We start from the raw sequence: 19719 nt of genomic DNA on the forward strand, positions 1-19719 counted from the left end.
CAGGTTTCTAAATTATACAGCATTCAGACTGTATAACAGGGATTATCAAGTTAAAGATCACAAAACTTTCTTTTTACACTTTCCAAATCACCTAAATAAGATACCTGTGAATGGATTTTCTTTATTGTCTTCAGATCTTCAGTTAAGCTTTCGCATAGCTTCTGTGATTCAGCCAAGGAAGAAATCGTATTTTCTTGTAGTTCATGTAGATTGTTACATAGCGTACTGAGAAAGCCATCCATTTCTTTTTTCTGATCTTCTATCTTTGAAGGAAAAAAATCTTTTTTTAATTAAAAAAAATGTTTATTTGTTTTTGTTTCGAATCTATACAAAATAGAAAAGGTTGCAAACAGTAAGCAAAGTCTCTTTTTCTCTCCAGCCCTTGGAATTCCAGTCCCACGTCCACCTGAGAGACGACTGCTACCATTTAAAACACTTTCAGATAATTTACACATATTTAGGTATATATGCATGCACGTATATTACATTTATGTGCATATCTTCCTCACCCACCATGTGATAGCATGCTACATGTTACTTTGTCAACTTAAACATTTATATCGATCATCCTCATTTTTCTTAGCCATGATTCTGAGGACTACATCAATGGCAGAGAACATCCTATATCCTCCCTCCTCCAGATTCCTTCTAAGAACCCATGGGTTTTGCATATAGACAAACCTCCAGGTGTGGCCACAGATTGTTTTTTTCTTAAACAATAATTTGATTTTGAGATAATAACAAAGTTTTTTTTACCTTATTAGCCACTGTCAATGAAGTCTTGAAAATATGCTTTAGTTGATTATTGATTTTCACTATAGACACCACGGTGGGGGATAAAACTGTTTCCAGTGAACTTAAAAGGTCGGTCTTAAGTACATTCTGGTTTTAAAAATAAACAAACAAATCTTTAAAAATATTACTTCATTTCCATAAACCTGGCTGGTTAAATATCCTAAATACTTTGTTAACTAAACACACGCATATTACAATTCTAATTATCCATTCTCTACTCTTTAGAGCCTATTTTTTCCTAGAGTTAATATTCTGCATAAATCACTTAACCCTGCCTATAGTAATTAAGAAAATGGTCACTAAATGTAAAACAGATTCCTAACAGTTTAACACAACAAAAGTCAGAAGAATTCAGAAGAGGGGAAAATGACAGTCATTTAAAAAATTTTCTATATTGCAAACAGGAAATTTTTAAAAACCTACACATACATTTTAACAAAATAAATTTCAAACAAGTTTAGGTTACTAGTCAAAAAGGCTGAGATCAAATAGCCTCAAAGTAGGCTTTATGCTGGAGGTATTTAACTTTGAAGACCTCGTAACTTACATCCTGTATCAGAAGAATTTGTCAAAGTTCTCATCAAGGTATATGGGAAGTTGAAAATGTACTGTAGACTGAGAATTTTTATAAAAAGGAAAAAAATTCTGACCTAAGCTCCTTCACTAGGGTAGGGGTGAGGAACTATGATAGAAATTATTAGTAAATACTTAAAAAAAGGCTACTGGTATTCATTTGGAAAGAGCTATCACACTAATTTCAACTCATTCTGTGGGCGCAGCGGTCATCTCTTTGACTCATGCAATGCTTATAACTTGGTAGGAAGACATCAATAAACACAGATTATCATTTAGTGAATGAATCAATTTCCAAAACGTTAGTATGGACAGAGGATCTTTTAACTTTGTCAAATCTGGGTGATTGAAGAAATCTATCAAATAGTGTTATACAAGCACTGAATTTAGGCAGAGTGTCAGCTAACATTTGTAGTATCCACTTGGAAAATATTCAACAAACACTGCTAAACTCAAAAAAGGAGGCAAATAGCCTGCACAAAGAAAACACAGCAAGGGATACGGCCCAAAACTTCCTAGACAAATCACACAATTACAAAATAAAAATTGTACACAAATCAGGTATGGAGGAGGTAATATTAAGTATAATTAAATGAGTGACTTCTATAGAACTTGAAAAAGAGCCTTACAGTAAAGGCACAGGAGGGCTTGATCACAAAGATCGGACCCCACAAATTGTTATATATGTTTCTAGAATTCTATATTCTAAGTTATTTTTCTTGCACATAATTCTATCTTGCTGTAGTTTTCAAATTAACCACTTAACACCTCTTTTTACATCAGTAGGACCATTCCGGGACCCTTCTGGAAAGGATGATTTACCAATTTCTGAGCCAACTGGCAAGTCATGGTCCCTTGAATTCATCTGGAGCTAAACCTATCCTTTTTAATTATTAGGTTGGTGCAAAAGTAATTGCAGTATTTGCAATTATTTTTAACCTTTTAAACCACAATTACCTAATACTAGAAGGTTTACTAATTCCTACTCTTAATGTTACAAGATATAAGTGAAAAAAGTTTCAAAGATTTGTTATATGCATTTGGAAATTACTCTTTCTGGGAAAGAAAAACAGTAGAGAGATTTATCTTCAAAATTATAAACGTATTCAATTAAAGTGATATGTTTATCACTGTGTAAAGCTTAAGATGAAAGAATAATAATTAACATTGTTTTCGTAGATTTATCAAAAGGAACCCTTCAAAAATCCTTAAAAAAAATTTACTAACAATCAATGTCTGAAGTGCAGTTTTACTTTCTTCTGCTAATGACTGTTCTTTTAATATCGTATCAGAAATCTGAGAAACATGTGTAGACACATTTTCTGGAATAGATGTGAGAGATCCAAGTGCTGCTGTAGTAATGGTGTCTAATGCAGAAACACTGGAAGACAGCAGGTTACCTATACCAAAAAAATGAAATTAAATTAAAAAGACACAAACTTTAACATAAAAATTTAAATTCAGTTGGAACCACTTCAAAGAGGCTGGCAAAATTATATTCTTGTTGTGGAAACTTGTCATAACAAATAAGCTTAACATAATTGGCACACTATACAAGCAAGGAAATACTATAAATGTAAGTTATATTTGTTCTATAGTATACTGTAAGCACTTGACATATTTGTAGGTATATCAGACCCATCCATAACTATAACTCACAGTAAACCAAGAATTAGAATATTCTAAAATTAATCTCTAACTAAAAGTAATACATAGGATTATAGTAGGCAAAAGAGGTTATAGAAGAAACGACAAAGTAGAAATCAATAAACAAAATTCATAGTGATTTGGCTTAGAATAACTAGACACTAAGTGATTTAAAACAATTTTTACATTTCTGCATCTCCCAAATTTTGTATCATGAGGATAATACTTTCATGATAAACTAATACTTAACAGTTTTTTTCTAAATGAAGATAACAACAATTATGGTTAAAAATGATACGTACACATATTTTGACAATATAGCAAACATACAAGATAGACATTCTCAAAAAAAGAAAAGATACAGAATGTTTATGCACAGAAAATTTCTAGGAGAAAACTCAAGAAATTGAACAGTAATATCTACGGAGAATGACAAACAGTCAGGATTAAAGGGACTTTGACTTCTAAAGTTTATGCATTTAGTTATTGTTTAATAAACATGTTATTAAAAAACAGGGAAGAAAAACCAACTAAGATTTGTTTTAATTCGAAGACAGCAAAAGCATTAATCCCTAGTCTGAATGGATAGTGTGTGCATTTGAGGGAACTAGTCATTCTGAGTTTATGATATTAAATTATCAGTTTTGAAATTAGTCTCACACTAAACACACAGAGACTAGAATAATTAGAAATGCTTGAACGTACCAAACAGAGTCTTGTGAACTTCCAGCATGGTCTTTTGTTTTGAGCTTCCATCCTTAATTAATTCTTTCATACTATTAAACAGACTATTCAGATTTTTGCCAAAAACATCCTGAACTTCTGTATTGTGCTGATCAATTGCCTTCTTACGATCCAGTTTGGTATGGAGACCAGATACATCTTTTGTAGTTTCTTCAACTGTGTTAAGCAACTATATATGATTTTCAAAAATGAATGTTGATAAGGTGGATATTACAAAAGCCATCTTACGAAAATATCTGTGCTACATAAGGATTTCTCCTAATGAGAACTAGTAAGCTTTATACATTGTATCAGAAGAAATTTTAAACTCATGCTAATTTATCCAGGAATGTTTATTTCCCCTCCCTAGCCATCTAAACTAAGCAAGGAAAACTGATTTTGCCAATATCAGTTAGTGTAATAGTGTAATTACACTCCCTCACAATTTTTTCCCTATTATGTTACTAATTCCTCAAAAATACACCTAATAAAAAATTAAATATTTTCAAAATCTTCCATCATTAGAAGGTACTAAATTCTTGATGACTGATGAATTTCAATCATGACCACAGGAAGAAGCATGACATCATTATTCTAAATGTCCACAGTATATTAAAATCACGTTCTAGTTCCAGGAATAGTTTTTTCTTAAGTTAGCATCTCCAGTGAGAACATTTTACATTAAATAGTAAAATAACATTTTTTAAATCGATAGAAATGTCATTTGGGGTGAATAAATAGAATTTCACAATTAATGCTAAAGCAAAGTCAGTTACTTCTACCCATTCTCTAATTTCTTTAACGTAAGTGTAAATCAGAACAAAGGACAAACCCTGCTGGCAGTATCATGAAGTTTCTTCTCAGTACTTTCCAAAGCTGATGTGATATATTCTTCTTTAACAAGCTGTAATTTGGTTTCTTGTAAATGTTTTTGAGTGGTTTTAAGCTCCTGTGTCTTATTTTGTAGGTCAGATTTACACTGCTCAAGTTCATTTTTATTGTCCATGAATAATTCTGTAACCTAAATACAACACATTAAAATAAACATTTTTTAAAAGAATTAAAAACGCTGAGCTGGTTGGTGAAACACCTGGCTAGCTCATAATATATTTGAAGAACCAAATTATTTCCACGCAAAATTATAACAAGTTGTAAGTTACTAGGTAGGTTAGCACCTTTTATATGGCATCTGGTTTCTTCCTGCAAATAAATTAAAAATAACAGATCTAGTATAGTGGTGTTTATTCTTCAGGATTTTCCAACACTGCCAATGTGAGGGTGGCACAGAAGGGTCAGGTCTTCACATCTTAGTTATTTAACATCTGTTTTCTCCCAACATTGGCATTCTCTCATCTGATAAACATGTTAATGAAAATGTCTCAGCATTCACTATTTAGTTTTAACAGTAAAAATCGCACAATTCAGTTAATGATAATCTTGCATTAATATAAGTGTCAAAATAGACAGCTTCTTCATGATGATTGATGGTATTATAATAAAATTATGATAAAACTTACTTTTAGTATAAAGATTAGAAAGAAAAAAACCGTAAAGAAAAATATCAAGTCTCTCACATTCTAAAGTTTTCTTTAAATATTTTCTTTTTATGTAACATTCAATATTGTTTTGAATGCTTACCCTACTTAGCTCCTCTTCAACAGCACCAATTTTTTCAATTAATTCTACAATCTGTTCTTCTTGAACAGTTAGTTTTCCATTCATGGCTCTAAAATAAAGTTTAATATGAGTTTAATTGTATTTTTCCTTAATTCTTATAAAATTCATTCTAATAAAATTGTGCTCTAGCATTTTACCACTATTGTGATAATTATGCACAGGTGTCAATAAGCAATGGGGCCAACCTGGTGGCTCAGGTGGTTCAAGAGCTGAGCTCCTAACACAAGGTCACTGGTTCGATTCCCACATGGGCCAGTGAGCTGCGCCCTCTACAGCTAAGATTGTGAACAACAGCTGTCCCTGGAGTTGGGCTGCAGCGAGCAGCCAGACGTCAGCGTGAGCTGCTGGGGCAGGGACACGGAGCTGTGTCCTACTGAGCTCCTACTGTGTCCTACTGAGCTGAGAAACAATGGCTTGAACCGGAGGGTGTGGTGGGGAGGCAGAAGAAGGGGAAAAAAGAAACATAAGCAATGAATACAAACTGGAAAACAAATACAGTCCTTCTCCTTGTTTTAATAATTAATTAAATTCTTGTTATCTCCATTTTGAAACCAAGAATACCTACTTATAAGGGGGGGAAAATTGTGTGTATATAAAATTTGAGAAGCAACAAAGCTGACAGAGGAATATAACTCTCATAAAGTAGAGGTGGGGAGAATACAACTTAAGTGTCTGAAATCAGGAATATGAAGCATAAATAGAACAGAGAATCCAGGAAAGGCTTGGGACTTGAAGGCATCATGTATCACAGGAGGAAGAGATGAAATAAGGGGCTAAAAACCAGAGAACTGAATTAAAGTATGTAGACAGAGCAATTACACCTCTTGCTACCTGCATACATACCTAAATACACACCTCAAAACACATGCCACCATCACACCACCACAAACATCCTCAGGAGAACAAAGGATTATTCTCTACAACACAGTTCCTCAGCCTCAGCACTACTGTCATTTTGGACGAGATAGCTCTAATCCACTTTAACACGTCTCTGATTTCTTGAGCGTTACCAAGTTTCAGACGTGAGTGCTGTCTTTTTTTATTCTTCTATGTTCTAGTTCCTTTGTAACTACCAACAACTGTCTATTCCACACTGTGCCTAAATGACAAAGATTCTTTTGTGAATGCAAATTTCCTCAAATTATCCCCTAGAGATATTGTTGATTAAAGGAAAAGCTAGGGGGCCGGCTGCTGGCCCCGTGGTTCAGGCAGTTAGAGCTCCATGCTCCTAACTCCGAAGGCTGCCAGTTCGATTCCCACAGGGGTCAGTGGGCTCTCAACCACATGGTTGCCAGTTCAACTCCTCAAGTCCAGCAAGGGATGGTGGGCTCCGCCCCCTGCAACTAAGATTGAACACGGCACCTTGAGCTGAGCTGCGTCCCGGATGGCTCAGTTGGTTGGAGCACAGGCTCTCAACCACAAGGTTGCCAGTTCAATTCCTCAAGTCCCACAAGGGATGGTGGGCAGCGCCCCCTGCAACTAAGATTGAACACAGTACCTTGAGCTGAGCTGCCGCTGAGCTCCCAAATGGCTCAGTTGGTTGGAGCGCGTCCTCTCAACCACAAGGTTGCTGGTTTGACTCCTGCAAGGGATGGTGGGCTGCGCCCTCCACAACTCAGATTGAAAGGACAACAACTTGACTTGGAAATAAAAAGTCCTGGAAGTACACACTGTTCTTTCTATTGGGATAAAGTCCTGTTCCCCTTCCCCAATCTTTAAAAAAAAAAAAAATCTTTAAAAAAAAAAAAGGAAAAGCTAGAACTGAGGTATAAGAGGAGAGTTAATTCTAACAGTCTTTTGATTAACTGTATTAGTTCTTTATTGGAAATGGGTCTTTTATGTAGAATGAGATACCTGAAATGCTTTTCTTATATTTAATGTATAAGAGGTAATGCAACATTATTATTTCATGGATGATAGTTTTGATGTAGTTTTGCTTTTTCTTTTAAAACTTTTGTTTAAGTGTGTTTTTCCAGGACCCACTAGCTCCAAGTCAAATAGTTGTTTCAATCTAGTTGCGGAGGGCGCATCTCACGGTGGCCTATGAGGGGATCAAACCGGCAACCTTGTTAACAGCACATGCTCTAACCAACTGAGCTAACTGGCCACCCCATTGATGTAGTTTTAAAAAAGATCTATTAAGCTTGGGGTAAATAAAGTATTATCCTGTTTTAAATGTTGGCTGCAGTTTTTGTGGTCCTTCTCAGACTTTTTCAGAAAGAACTGTTTCACATTATGCCTCATGTCTATTAAGATCAAACACTGTTTTTTCAATCATGGGATTTACAAACTAAAAATAACTTATTAATCTAAAATATATCAAGGAGATGAACAATACAAGAAAATTAGCAATTAGTCCACAATGTCTCATGTTTGACTATAAACAGCAGAAAATACTAGATTAGCAAATCAAAGGGCAAAACCTTGTAGATTTTCATTGGTTGCCTACTTAGTGCGCATTTACAGCATCCAGATTTTCTTTAGAGAATGACTCCCCAGACTGTACAGAAGCCAAGCTGCATGGTGGTTCCTGACTCCATCTCCAGATCCAGGGACTAAAAGCCTGACTGATTGGTCAACATCATCAGGAAAATTCCACTCCCTTGTCAGTTATTGGTTCATATATGAACACAACTCAGGCCTAAACCAATCAATAAGTGATCTCCTGGCCTGTTTTGATGGTTAAAGGACAGGTAGTCTCTCACCTACAATGGACCTGAATGACAGCATGTAGCTGCTCTACTGCTGACCATCACCCTTGATAAACAGCCAAGCTTAGGAGAAAACTACCATGAATGGCAGGCATGGGAAGAGACAGAAACTGGATCCTTGAGTTACTAGATTAAATAACCTGGAAGTTCACTCTACACCGTGCTGTTTTAAGACAATTTAAGTTGGGTATTCTAACAACCAAGAGCATTCTAATATCAAACTTAAAATATGAAAAGTATTTATTCAATAAAAGTTAACGTATAAAAGTATAAAAGTGGTACAAATAGGATCACCTGTTGAACAATTAAAAAATATAATGAAAAATACTGTAGTGTATACAGTGAAAAGACTGTATCTGAAAACCAGAAAAACACACACAAAAAAACCATTATCAAGTTTAAGAATTATGTGCAAATTTACAAAAGATTTTTGTAAAAATGTTTTTGCCAACTGAGTCTGGGCTATCAAAAAAAACCAAACAAAACTGAAATCACATAGAAAAAATAAAAGAATTATTGTTTATTAATCTGTGATGCTCATAAAATATAAATTTGATGAAACAATCAGGAGGATATAACACATTATGGCAATTGAAAATAACATGGAAAACAATGAATTTATTAAATGATTTATATACTATCAAAATGATCATGTAATGTAATATTTTTAAAAAAGGAAGATTACATGAAAATGTTTTTGGTTATTATCAATTAGCTCTAAATATCTTTTATCATTATTTTTTTCCCTCCCTTCTTCCGCCTCCCCCGCGTCCACTCCAGTTCAAGCTGTTGTTTCTCAGTCTAATTGTGTAGGACACAGCTCCCTGGCCCATGCTGGTATTAGGAGCCTTGCGCCCCACCCCCGGCTGAGGCAGTCAGTCGCCAGTCATTGGTGACTGCTCACAGCAGCTCATGACAGCCCATGGCAGAACACAGCAGCTCACACTGGCTGCCAGCCACTCACATCAAACTCAGGTTGCTTATGGCAGCCCAGCTCTAGGGAGAGATGTTGTTCACAATCTTAGCTGTAGAGGGCGCAGCTCACTGGCCCATGTGGGAATCGAACCAGCGACTTTGGCCTTAGGAGCACGGGGCTCCAACCACCTGAGCCACAGGGCCAGCCCTTATCATTATTTTTTTTTAAAATGCCAGTGTGAAAGTCACCCTTCTTAATATCTTCAAGGGTAAATACAATCAGGAATTTTCGGGAAGTTATAATCCTTTTGCCCCTTGTTTCACTTGGTATTGTTATTGCTTCTACATAAAGCTGCAGTAGAAGCTTTCCTTTGAACAAACTACTTCATGACTTTAAAAAGTGAACAGATTAGTGGCTGCCAGGGGTTAGAGATCATTGGAGAAGAAGGTGGGTATAACTATAAAGGGGTAGGAAGAGGGAGATCTTCGTGATGATAGGATAGTTCTACATCTTAATTGTAGAACTATACAAATCTACAAATGTGATAAAATGGCATAGAATTATACACAGTTTAATTCCATAAGACTAAAATTACATAAGAGGTAACCAATGGGGGGAAACTGGACGAAAAATACATAGGACCTCTTTGTACTCAACTTACAATTTCATGTGAATTTATAATTATTTAAAAAATAAAGTTATATAAAAAATTTTAAAACCGATAACTACTTGTTAATGTCAAAACAAAAGAAGCATTTGTAGGAGGCACTAGGTATAAGGACTTAATTTACTGTCAAATAAGTAAATTTTACTTCAAATAGCCTATTAGAAAATGCTCATTCTTGGAAATTAATTTCCACAGCTAAGGGCTTACCTAAAATTTTCTTCAGAAATGTACACCCCATTTTTTTCACGAGCTGCAGCAAGATCTCGTTTCAGACGCTCAATCTCTTCTGTATATTCCTACACAAAAAGAATGTTGTGTCAACTTAGCACTTAATTTTTTTTAATTCGGTTTGGGGAGGATATGAAACATAAAGTGTGTTACAGGTTTTTTAATTTTAGTTGTTCTAATAAGCGTATAATGGTGGTTTTAACCTACATTTCTCTAATGGCTAAAGCATAGAAAAGTATGATACAAAGCCATAACCATACTTTTCATTTAATATTAATCTGTTTAGAATAGTCTTTCAACTGTTTTCAAGGATCTTTTAAATGTACTCATTATAAAAATAGGGGCTTCTGAAGAAAAAACACAACCTCCAGTACCCACGCTGGTTTCCAAATGTGAATCTACAATTATCTCAATAAAAACTTCACGTAAAAAAAAAACAAGAATACTCCCAAGAAAATGACAAGCCAGATTGGGAGGAAATATTTACAAATCATCTCATAAAAGTCTTGTATATAAAAGATATGAACAGCTCATTACAACTTAGTAGTAAGACAACCCGATTAAAAACTGGGTAAAGGATTTTGATAGACGTTTCACACAAAAAAGATATACAAATGCATAATAAGCATGTGAAAAGATGCTCAATATCATTATTCATTAGGAAAATGCTAATTAAAACCACACTGAGGTACCATTATACACTTATTAGAACAGAGCTAAAATTAAAAAGCCTGTAACAAGTGTTGGAGAGGATGTGGAGAAATTGCAAACCGTCAATTGCTGGTAAAAACTTAAGAGTGGTACAGCCACTTTGGAAAACAGTTTCTTAAAGAGTTAAACATAAACTTTTACACAACCCAGTAAATAAACCACTAGGTATCTACCCAGGCGAAATAAAAAACACATCAACACAAAGACTTGTATGTGAATGCTCATAGTGGCATTACTGGAAATAATCCAAAAGTCCATCAATTGGTGAGTGGATAAACAAAATGTGATATTAGACATATAATGGAGCACTATTTAGCAATAAAAAGAAATAATCTATTGATACATGCTACAACATACATAAAGCCCAAATGTTATGCCAAGGGAAAGAAGTCAGATGCAAAAGAACGAATAGTGTATGATTCCATTTATAGGAAATGTCCCAACAAGGCAAGTCTATAGACAGAAAGCAGATCAGTTGTTGACTGATTGCAAAGGGATAAAAGGGCACTTTATAGAGCCACAGAAATTTTCTAAATGTGGTGATGTTGCACAACTCTAATAATGTACTAAAAGTAATTGAATGGTAGGCTTACAATGGTCGAATGTTATGGTAATTATACCCTAATGTATGGTAAGTACACCCTTAAGCTGTAAATAAATTTGTAAATGTAAATATTTGCAAAGTTTGCTAACTTGATAGAGCTGGTACTCAAAATATTAGCAATAGAAAAAATATTTTAACGTATAAGATATTTAGTTTAAATCATTAGATGAAAAGCCTTACCACAGGCAACTTAACAAATCTTTTAACAACTATTTATTTCAGTTCCTCATTGTCATATTTGTCAAACAATATTTCATTACTCCACAAAAGTTCACAATTACCTTAATGAGAGCTTTTTTGGTTAGTTTCTGGTTCACTTCAGGCTTATTCATTATGTTCTTTGCTCTATGAGCATATTCCAATGTACTCAGAGTTTCCTGTGATGAAAAGGCCAATTACTAAAGATATTATGAGAATAATGTAGTTCTTTTATCTAAAATGTACTATATAATAACCTGTAAGTAATAATTTATGGTTATAGCTAATCTAAAAATCTACTCCCTTAGGCTACTATACCCAATCTTTAAAAAAATTGTTCAAGAAAACATCCTTATCTTTTTTTCCTTTTCTTCAATTTTCAGGGTTTTTAACTTTACAATAATTTGATCTAGTAATTTTGTACATTACACTGTTCTCTAAAAACGCAATGAATCTATCAACTGATGAATAAACAAAATGTCCTATTACCATACAATGGAATATTACTCATCCACAAAAAGGAATAAAGTATTGATACATGCTATAACACAGATGAACATTGAAAACATTATGCTAAGTGAAAGAAGCCAGTCACAAGAGAACACTTCTTATATGATTCCATCTATATGAAATGTCCAGAACAGGCAAATCTATAGATTAAAAAAAGGAGGTTAGTAATGACCAAGGGCTTGGAAGTGGGAGCAGACGGGGAGTAATTGCTAGTGTTTCTTTATGGGGTGATGAACATATTCTAAACTTAGATTTTGGTGATGGTAGCACAAATCTGTGAACATAATAAAATCATTGAATTACACATCTTTATTGGGTAAATTTTATGGTATATGAATTATACATCAATTTAAAAAGGACAGGGGAGTTAGACACTTATAAAGCTTTCCTAACTCCATTTAAAGTAAATGATTGCAATAAGAGTAGATTTTGCCATGGCTGTTGCTTCTCGTGGTTTTCCCACTTGTTCCCACATACTCAAGCCCATCTTCAGTGCTCTCTAAGTAGCTCCACAACACTAGCATTCACTTAACATGTTTCTAATTAAATCTCCATACCCCATGTAACCATCCACTGCTAATGACCACAGCAATTTTCTTTAAAGACTGTGTGGAAAAAGCCAGTGAGTAACTGGCTTTCTACGATTAAAAACCCTGCCAGGGAGGAGAAAGACATTTTTTTCAGTGGTGTACTCTTGCATGTCTCCACATGCAATGTCCAGATTTTTATACTATGGTATAAAATTAATGAAGCCAATTAATGAACTTCTAAAATAATATGATAGCTAACTAAGAATTACAGCTACTATACTTGCAGACACTTAAGGGCTTACCTCAAGATTGAGAGATGCAGGAGAAATTGTTGCAATTATAGATGTTCTTGTACGTCCCCCAAGAGAATCCTGGAGGATTCTGGTTAGTTTAGATTCTCGATAAGGAACATGAGGTGTTCTTTCCACAAGAGCAGTAATAACCCTTCCCAAAGTCAATAGGGATTGATTGATATTTCCAGCTTCCCGAGCTCTCTTGTCAACTGCTCCAGAACGGCCAATGTTTTCACTTCCTGCAAGATCAACCTTGAATTTTAAAAATAAAAGATAAGTTGTGAGTCTATTGGACTTGGACTCGAAGACTGCCATTCTCATACATATTACATAGCCAGCAAAGTAATTTTTCTATAATTAATAACCCACTACAAAGCCAATATTGTAAGAAATATTGCCTAGAAGTACAAAATTTCAGGCTGCTCTATGAGGCAGTCAAGAATGAAACAGTAGACTAGAACTCCATATGATCCAGCAATACCACTTCCAGATACATATCCAAAGGAAATGAAATTATTATCTCAAAGAGATAGCTTCACTTCTATGTCCATTGCATTATTCAAAATAGCCGAGATGTGGAAACAAACTAAGTGTCCTTCGATGGATGAATAAAGATGCGGTACACATACACAACTGAATATTATTCAGCCATGAGAAAGAAGGAAATTCTGTCGTTTACTGCAACAGGGATGAACCTAAAGCACACTATGCTAAGTGAGATAAGCCAGACAAAGAAAGACAAAAAGACAAATACTACATGATTTCACTTATACATGGAATCAGGAGAAGAAAAAGAAAGTCAAAATCATAGAAACGAAAAAGAATGATGATTACCAGGAGTTGGGGGGTCAGGGAGATAGGGAGATGCTGGTTAAAGGGTACAAGCTGTCAGTGATAAGATGAGTAAGTTCTAGGGATCTGATGTACAATATGGTGACTATAGTTAACAAGCCACACTGAAATTTGCTGAGAGTAGATCTTAAGTGTTCTCACCAAAAGAAAGGTAACTATGGGAGGTGATGGATGTGTTAACGAATCTGATCGTGGTAATCATTTCACAGAGTATACGTATATCAAATCATCGTTGTACACTTTAAATATACAATTTTATTTGTCAGTTATACTGCAATAAAGCTGGAGAAAAAAACCAAAAAGCATGAAACAGTGGTATTAAGGTAAATGCTTACCAAGTTCAACTTTCCAATTTTAACAAGCTCCTCTCCATCATTTGTAGTTTCTTTCATATGTATTGTAACAGAGAAAACTGAGTGGGAACGGCTAGAAAATAAGATCAAATTGCCCAATTATTATAATGCAAAACATTATCTGCTTTTCATAAAATGTTGAAAACATCCAAAAATCTAAATCCCCAAGGGTGAAAAAAAAAAAAGACAGTATCAGACAGAAGATATCAATAAGATTTTGGAAGACAGAGGGTGGATAATATAAAGATTAGGTATTTCTTTCTTGTACCTGCTGCTTGCAGAGGAGAACCCAATAAGAAGCTACCTGAAAACACCCTAACAGACTTAGGAACTAGAATCCTCAGGCACCTCTGAAAGCTGGATATGGGGTAGGGTTGGAACAGTTGCCTGGTGTGTCAGATGGGAAGGCTTCAATCAATCTTCCTATTCATAAGAATCATTTGAAATATGTCATTACCATAAATTCAAATAGCACCAGGCAACCCATCAGATTACTCCCCCAGTGTCAACTGTCGTAAAAGAACATTACTTTGAGAATGTCATCAGAAATAGGTAACTTCTTTCCCTGAATAGTACAAATAGTAAATAGCAGTGAATATCGAAACACTACAAGATAATTACTGCTAGATTATAAAGTGTTCCAAAGTGTATCTTAGGTATTCAGCTTTTATCTGATGGATACAAAAATTATAGTCATGCAAAAATTATAGTCAAGCGCAGCTTAACGACAGGAATTGTTATGAGAAATGTGTTGTTAAGGCGATTCATTGTTGTGCGAACATCAGCGTGCACTTACACAAAACCAAGATGGTATAGTCTACTTCTGCAACCATATGTGCTGTACTTTTACTCAAATAGAAGCACAGTATGTTTGTTTATACCAGCATCACCACAAACATGTACATAATGTGTTAACTCAATGTTATTGACAGCTATGACATCACCAGGCGATAGGAATTTTTCAGTTCCACTATAATCTTATGGGACCACTGTTGAATATGCGGTCTATTAATGACCAATGTTGTTATGTGGCTCATGATGATATAGACAACCAAAGACATTTTTTCTTTGTGTATCAGTAACATTTGATGAACATCATCATTTGTTAATGTCTTTGATTGTGGGGAATATGGTAATTTTTCTCTTTTTTTTTTTTAAGATTTTATTGGGGAAGGGGAACAGGACTTTATCCCAATAGAACAGTGTGTACTTCCAGGACTTTTTATTTCCAAGTCAAGTTGTTGTCCTTTCAATCTGAGTTGTGGAGGGCGCAGCTCAGCTCCAGGTCCAGTTGCCGTTGCTAGTTGCAGGGGGCGCAGCCCACCATCCCTTGCGGGAGTCAAACCGGTAACCTTGTGGTTGAGAGGACGCACTCCAACCAACTGAGCCATCCGGGAGCTCAGCGGCAGCTCAGCTCAAGGTGCCGTGTTCAATTTTAGTTGCAGGGGGTGCTGCCCACCATCCCTTGCGGGTCTCTAGGAACTGAACTGACAACCTTGTGGTTGAGAGCCCATTGGCTCATGTGGGAATCGAACTGGCAGCCTTTGGAGTTAGGAGCATGGAGCTCTAACCGCCTGAGGCACCGGCCGGCCCTCATTTTTTTATCTGTACTTTTTTCATGTTACTTGGAAAGTTTTATAGTATCATTATAAAAAAAATTATTTAAATTATTTAAAATTACAGAAAAGGGGAGCGGCACAAGGAAAAACATAAACATAAACTCTAAATCTGAATCATATTATTTCATGTTTTACTATCATTATTTATCCATTCCTAACCTAAGAGTATGCAATTAATACAAGTAAGCATAGATGCCAACTCTGGTTTTGGAAAAATGAATTTTTTCCTCCTCTTTACCACATATATACATAAGAAGAGATCTTTACTCAAGTCTACATGCAAAAAAAAAAAAAAAAGGAGACCTGAATTATACAAATTTACTGAATAAGAATTGTATATTTCAGAGAAATGTTTTTAGAGAAAAGAAATTTTACCTAGCTTTAAATTCATTCCTCTAAATTCTATATAAAATTAAGTTATAAACCAATCATAGAATAAAATATAGAATAAAATTTCCATTCTATGATTGGTTTCTAATTTAAGCTTTAAAAATTGAAAGCTATCATAGGAAAATTTAAACAGAATTATAAAATCAGCCACAATTCCATGATCTTAATTATTTTCATATTGTTATTTTTTTCCTTTCTTTAAATGCATACGTATTTTTATAGTTGCAATCATAACTATTATAGAATGTTGTACAAATTTTCAATGATAAGGGAGCAAAGAAATAAAGATCTAGTTCTAATAACCATTTTGTAGCTCCGGGAAACTGATATTCAGATAAGTTCACTTAATTACACAAAGTCACATATTTAGTTAAACTGCAGAACTGGAACTAAACAAATATCTAACTCCCAACCCACAGCTCTTTCAATTACACTCTGATGTCTCCTTCAAAGACCAACGGGAAAAATGACCCTTCTGACTTGGTAAACTGCATTTGTAGAATTTGGGATTCATCCTATAGGGGGTGCTTCAAATATGCTCTTTCCAACCCTTGAAAGTCAGTGTCAGTGACCATCTGTCTTCCTACGTTAAAATGAAGCCATTTGGAAAAAAACCACATTATACAACCTAAATATATATAATTTTGTTAATCATACCTAAATAAAGCTGGAAAAAAATAAAATGAAGCCATTTGACTTTCTTCTAATCCTTACTCAAACGAGGGGTTTTCAAACTATGTTCTAAGTATATACGAGAGCTTCAGGAAAATGCTCAGAAAAAAACTTTCTTAAGGTTGAGGAGGTACGCCTCTGAGAATCCCATGCCTAAATCAACTATAGCAGCCACATTTTAATCTGGGCTCCCATGTATGATTTCACTTGGGAAAAATCTTCAGCTTAAAAAAAGTTTAATACTCCTTCTTTAATTAAACTTAATCTTAATTCTCCTTTCAACATTCTTCCAATATTGGTGCTTCCCTATAAATTTCAAGCCAATTACTAAAGCACGCAATCTAGCATCAAATCCAGCTATGTGACTCACCCACCCCAATTTGACTTTCTCCAAGTTTCCAATTCTTCTTAAAAAGAAAATGGGAGAGGTGGAGGAGACAATGAGGTTTTTTTGTTTTTACCTAGAATATGCATTCATTAAAGTTGCTGCCGTTGTCCTTTTTGCTGCTCCCTTCTCCAAAATTTGATAAACTTCATCCTTGTTGTGTACTGTAATTTCTTCTAAACCTTTGATTATCACTCCCCTCTGACCAAATATCAAAAAGCATCCATTAGATTGGTTAATACACACACACACACACACACACACACACACACATACCTCAAAGCACTCAGAGCATCACACGTTTAAATTTACAGACATTTCATTCTCAAAGACTGAGTCACCTTGTTACGGGGATCATCAAACATTTGTAGTCTCTCAGAAACATCAGAAGACGGATTAAGGAGATCAAAAAGTTCTTCATTATAGATTTCCAACAGAGACACTTTGACTGAAAATTCAGTACCATTATCAGTAAGTTTCTCAAAAATTTGATGAAGAGTACGTGGAATTATACCAGCCAAAGGATCCTGAAATTATAATATTAATGAGGAATAAAATAAGAACAGCATTTATTGTGACAGTTAAAACACATATAACAAGGGCCTCCTTTATAGTATATTTAAACCTAAGTATGTCAAAACAAGTTAAAGAAAACAAAAACAAAACCTAACCTAATGTTAGACAACCCAAGTCATTTGTAAGTCTATTAAACAGTAATTATTCTTCTTCATACCGTCCACTAATATGTCATGCCTGTCAGATACTTCATGCCTGAACATTACGTAAATCAAATGAACCAAGCTACTTATAAAAGCAAGTTCAATAATCCTTTCCACTTTTTCTCTTAGTACATACACCACCATTTTAATTAGAAAATTGACCCATCTAACAGTATATTCCCTAATTCTGACACAAAACAGGATTGTTTCTCAAATATGTTAAGTATCCTTAATAAAACTGTTATAAGTCTCTAAATTTTAAAACTGCTTTAAAAGCTTATTCCATATCTCTATGGTTAAAATTCCATAACTGTATTGTACTTGCATAAAGTTAAGCCTCAACTATGTAACCATAAGAAAAAAAGAATTTACCTAAATGTTAATAATTTGGAAAAGTGACTTAGTCATTAAACTCATTTAAACACATTTGATGGAAATCTTTGTAAAATGTACTATGTGCTTTCTACAATATTCAACAATATAGTGATCTTAATTTCTTGAACACTCAAGGTGTGATGAATAAAATACCATACTGACCCTCGCTATGCTAACTTTATGAGATTCATTTCCCTCAGTGCAAAGCCTTCCCCTGCAAGCCCTAGTCACTTTCCACTTTTCCACAATATTCTGGTCCAACTATTCTGTCCCAAACAGACCTTTTATTATCACTTAACTGTGCCGTATGTATTGGTCCTCTCCCAATGAGAGTGTATGTGTCTTAAACAGGAGCCATACCATGTTCTTTAATTATATTATAGTAGTAGTTAATGCTAAATTCATGTTTGACATGTCTTGAAATAGACATGTCTATTTCAAGACAGTGTCCTTCAGCCAAGTTTTATTCAGTTATATTTCAGCCACTTTAGAGACAGAATCTGTTATAAACAACAAATACCTCCTCCCATGTATACTCTTCATTAGGTGACCTTTCACCTTCCATTGTAAAGGTTTTTCCAGTGCCAGTTTGGCCATATCTGTCAAGATTGATAAAAGTGTTAAATAAAAAACAAATATACACATCTAAACTTTTTTCATCAATTTGGAAAACTGTTTCACTCACGCAAAAATAGTGCAATTGTAGCCCATAATAACTTCATCCAGAATTGGACAAACAACACTTCGGTAAACGTCAATTTGTTTAGTAGATGCTCCAAAAACCTATCAAAAAAAAAAAAGCATTTATTCAAGAAAAACAATTTCAGAATTACTCTCTTTAATAAATTAACTCATTTGGCTCACTAGAAACCATTTGACAACTCAAAGAATCAACTGAAATTTGTAACTGTACACTAGAACCTAGAGGAAATATGTATACTAGGGTAAATTTACATTAGTGAATAATAAAGAAGCAGTAGCATTTTAAAAAGTACCATATCAAAAGTATATGTTTTCCTTGAGCTCTTGTCAGCCAATCCTCCAGTTCGTACACTAACTTCTTTCCGTGCGTGATCACATTCTACTACAGAATGGGCGCTAGCTTTCCGCTCTGCCAAATTAAATGGTCTATAAAAAGAAATACAAAAAGTTTTTCAAGAACTCTTAGTTATCAGGCTACTGATGACATTTTCATTAACACCTTAGACAAGAACAACGTGCATTTTGACTACACTGGTGGTGATGAGGACTAAATGATAAAAGTAGACAGAATTTCAAAGGTTTCAATTCCCAGAGATAAAATTAGTTTTTTTTATAAATTTTCAAAGATATATAAAACATTACAATTCTGACAGTTTCTTGGATAGATGCTAACAGAATTAACTTGGAAAAAATGCCAAACTTATTTTTCAGAATTCTATTTCCATTCTTCTTAGAATCTGATCAAGTTAGGTTATGATGTAGTAAAAAGAACATGCCAAATTTGTGTTCAAAATACTAACCTGCCAGTGGATAACTGGCACAAAACAAAAAATGGAAACAAATAATGACTAATATGTAGAGTACTTACT

The 19719-nt window shown here is 34.5% G+C and overlaps 1 protein-coding gene across 1 annotated transcript in view; it reads right to left on the reverse strand.

The window, feature by feature from the left end:
* KIF11 (kinesin family member 11) overlaps nt 1-19719 on the reverse strand; it is a 38202-nt gene that overhangs the window by 15297 nt on the left and 3186 nt on the right. The window contains exons 2-16 of the mRNA XM_033130853.1: nt 19144-19276; nt 18834-18931; nt 18669-18747; nt 17396-17581; nt 17131-17255; nt 13971-14061; nt 12793-13035; nt 11534-11629; nt 9917-10005; nt 5377-5464; nt 4571-4759; nt 3721-3928; nt 2596-2768; nt 757-882; nt 105-263 (exon numbers count right to left, since the gene is read on the reverse strand). Of these exons, the coding sequence (XP_032986744.1) occupies nt 105-263; nt 757-882; nt 2596-2768; nt 3721-3928; nt 4571-4759; nt 5377-5464; nt 9917-10005; nt 11534-11629; nt 12793-13035; nt 13971-14061; nt 17131-17255; nt 17396-17581; nt 18669-18747; nt 18834-18931; nt 19144-19276 (2083 nt within the window). The remainder of the gene's footprint in view (nt 1-104; nt 264-756; nt 883-2595; nt 2769-3720; nt 3929-4570; nt 4760-5376; nt 5465-9916; nt 10006-11533; nt 11630-12792; nt 13036-13970; nt 14062-17130; nt 17256-17395; nt 17582-18668; nt 18748-18833; nt 18932-19143; nt 19277-19719) is intronic.

The sequence above is a fragment of the Rhinolophus ferrumequinum genome, chromosome 16 (assembly GCF_004115265.2).
Source record: "Rhinolophus ferrumequinum isolate MPI-CBG mRhiFer1 chromosome 16, mRhiFer1_v1.p, whole genome shotgun sequence".
In the NCBI taxonomy this organism is placed as follows: domain Eukaryota; kingdom Metazoa; phylum Chordata; class Mammalia; order Chiroptera; family Rhinolophidae; genus Rhinolophus; species Rhinolophus ferrumequinum.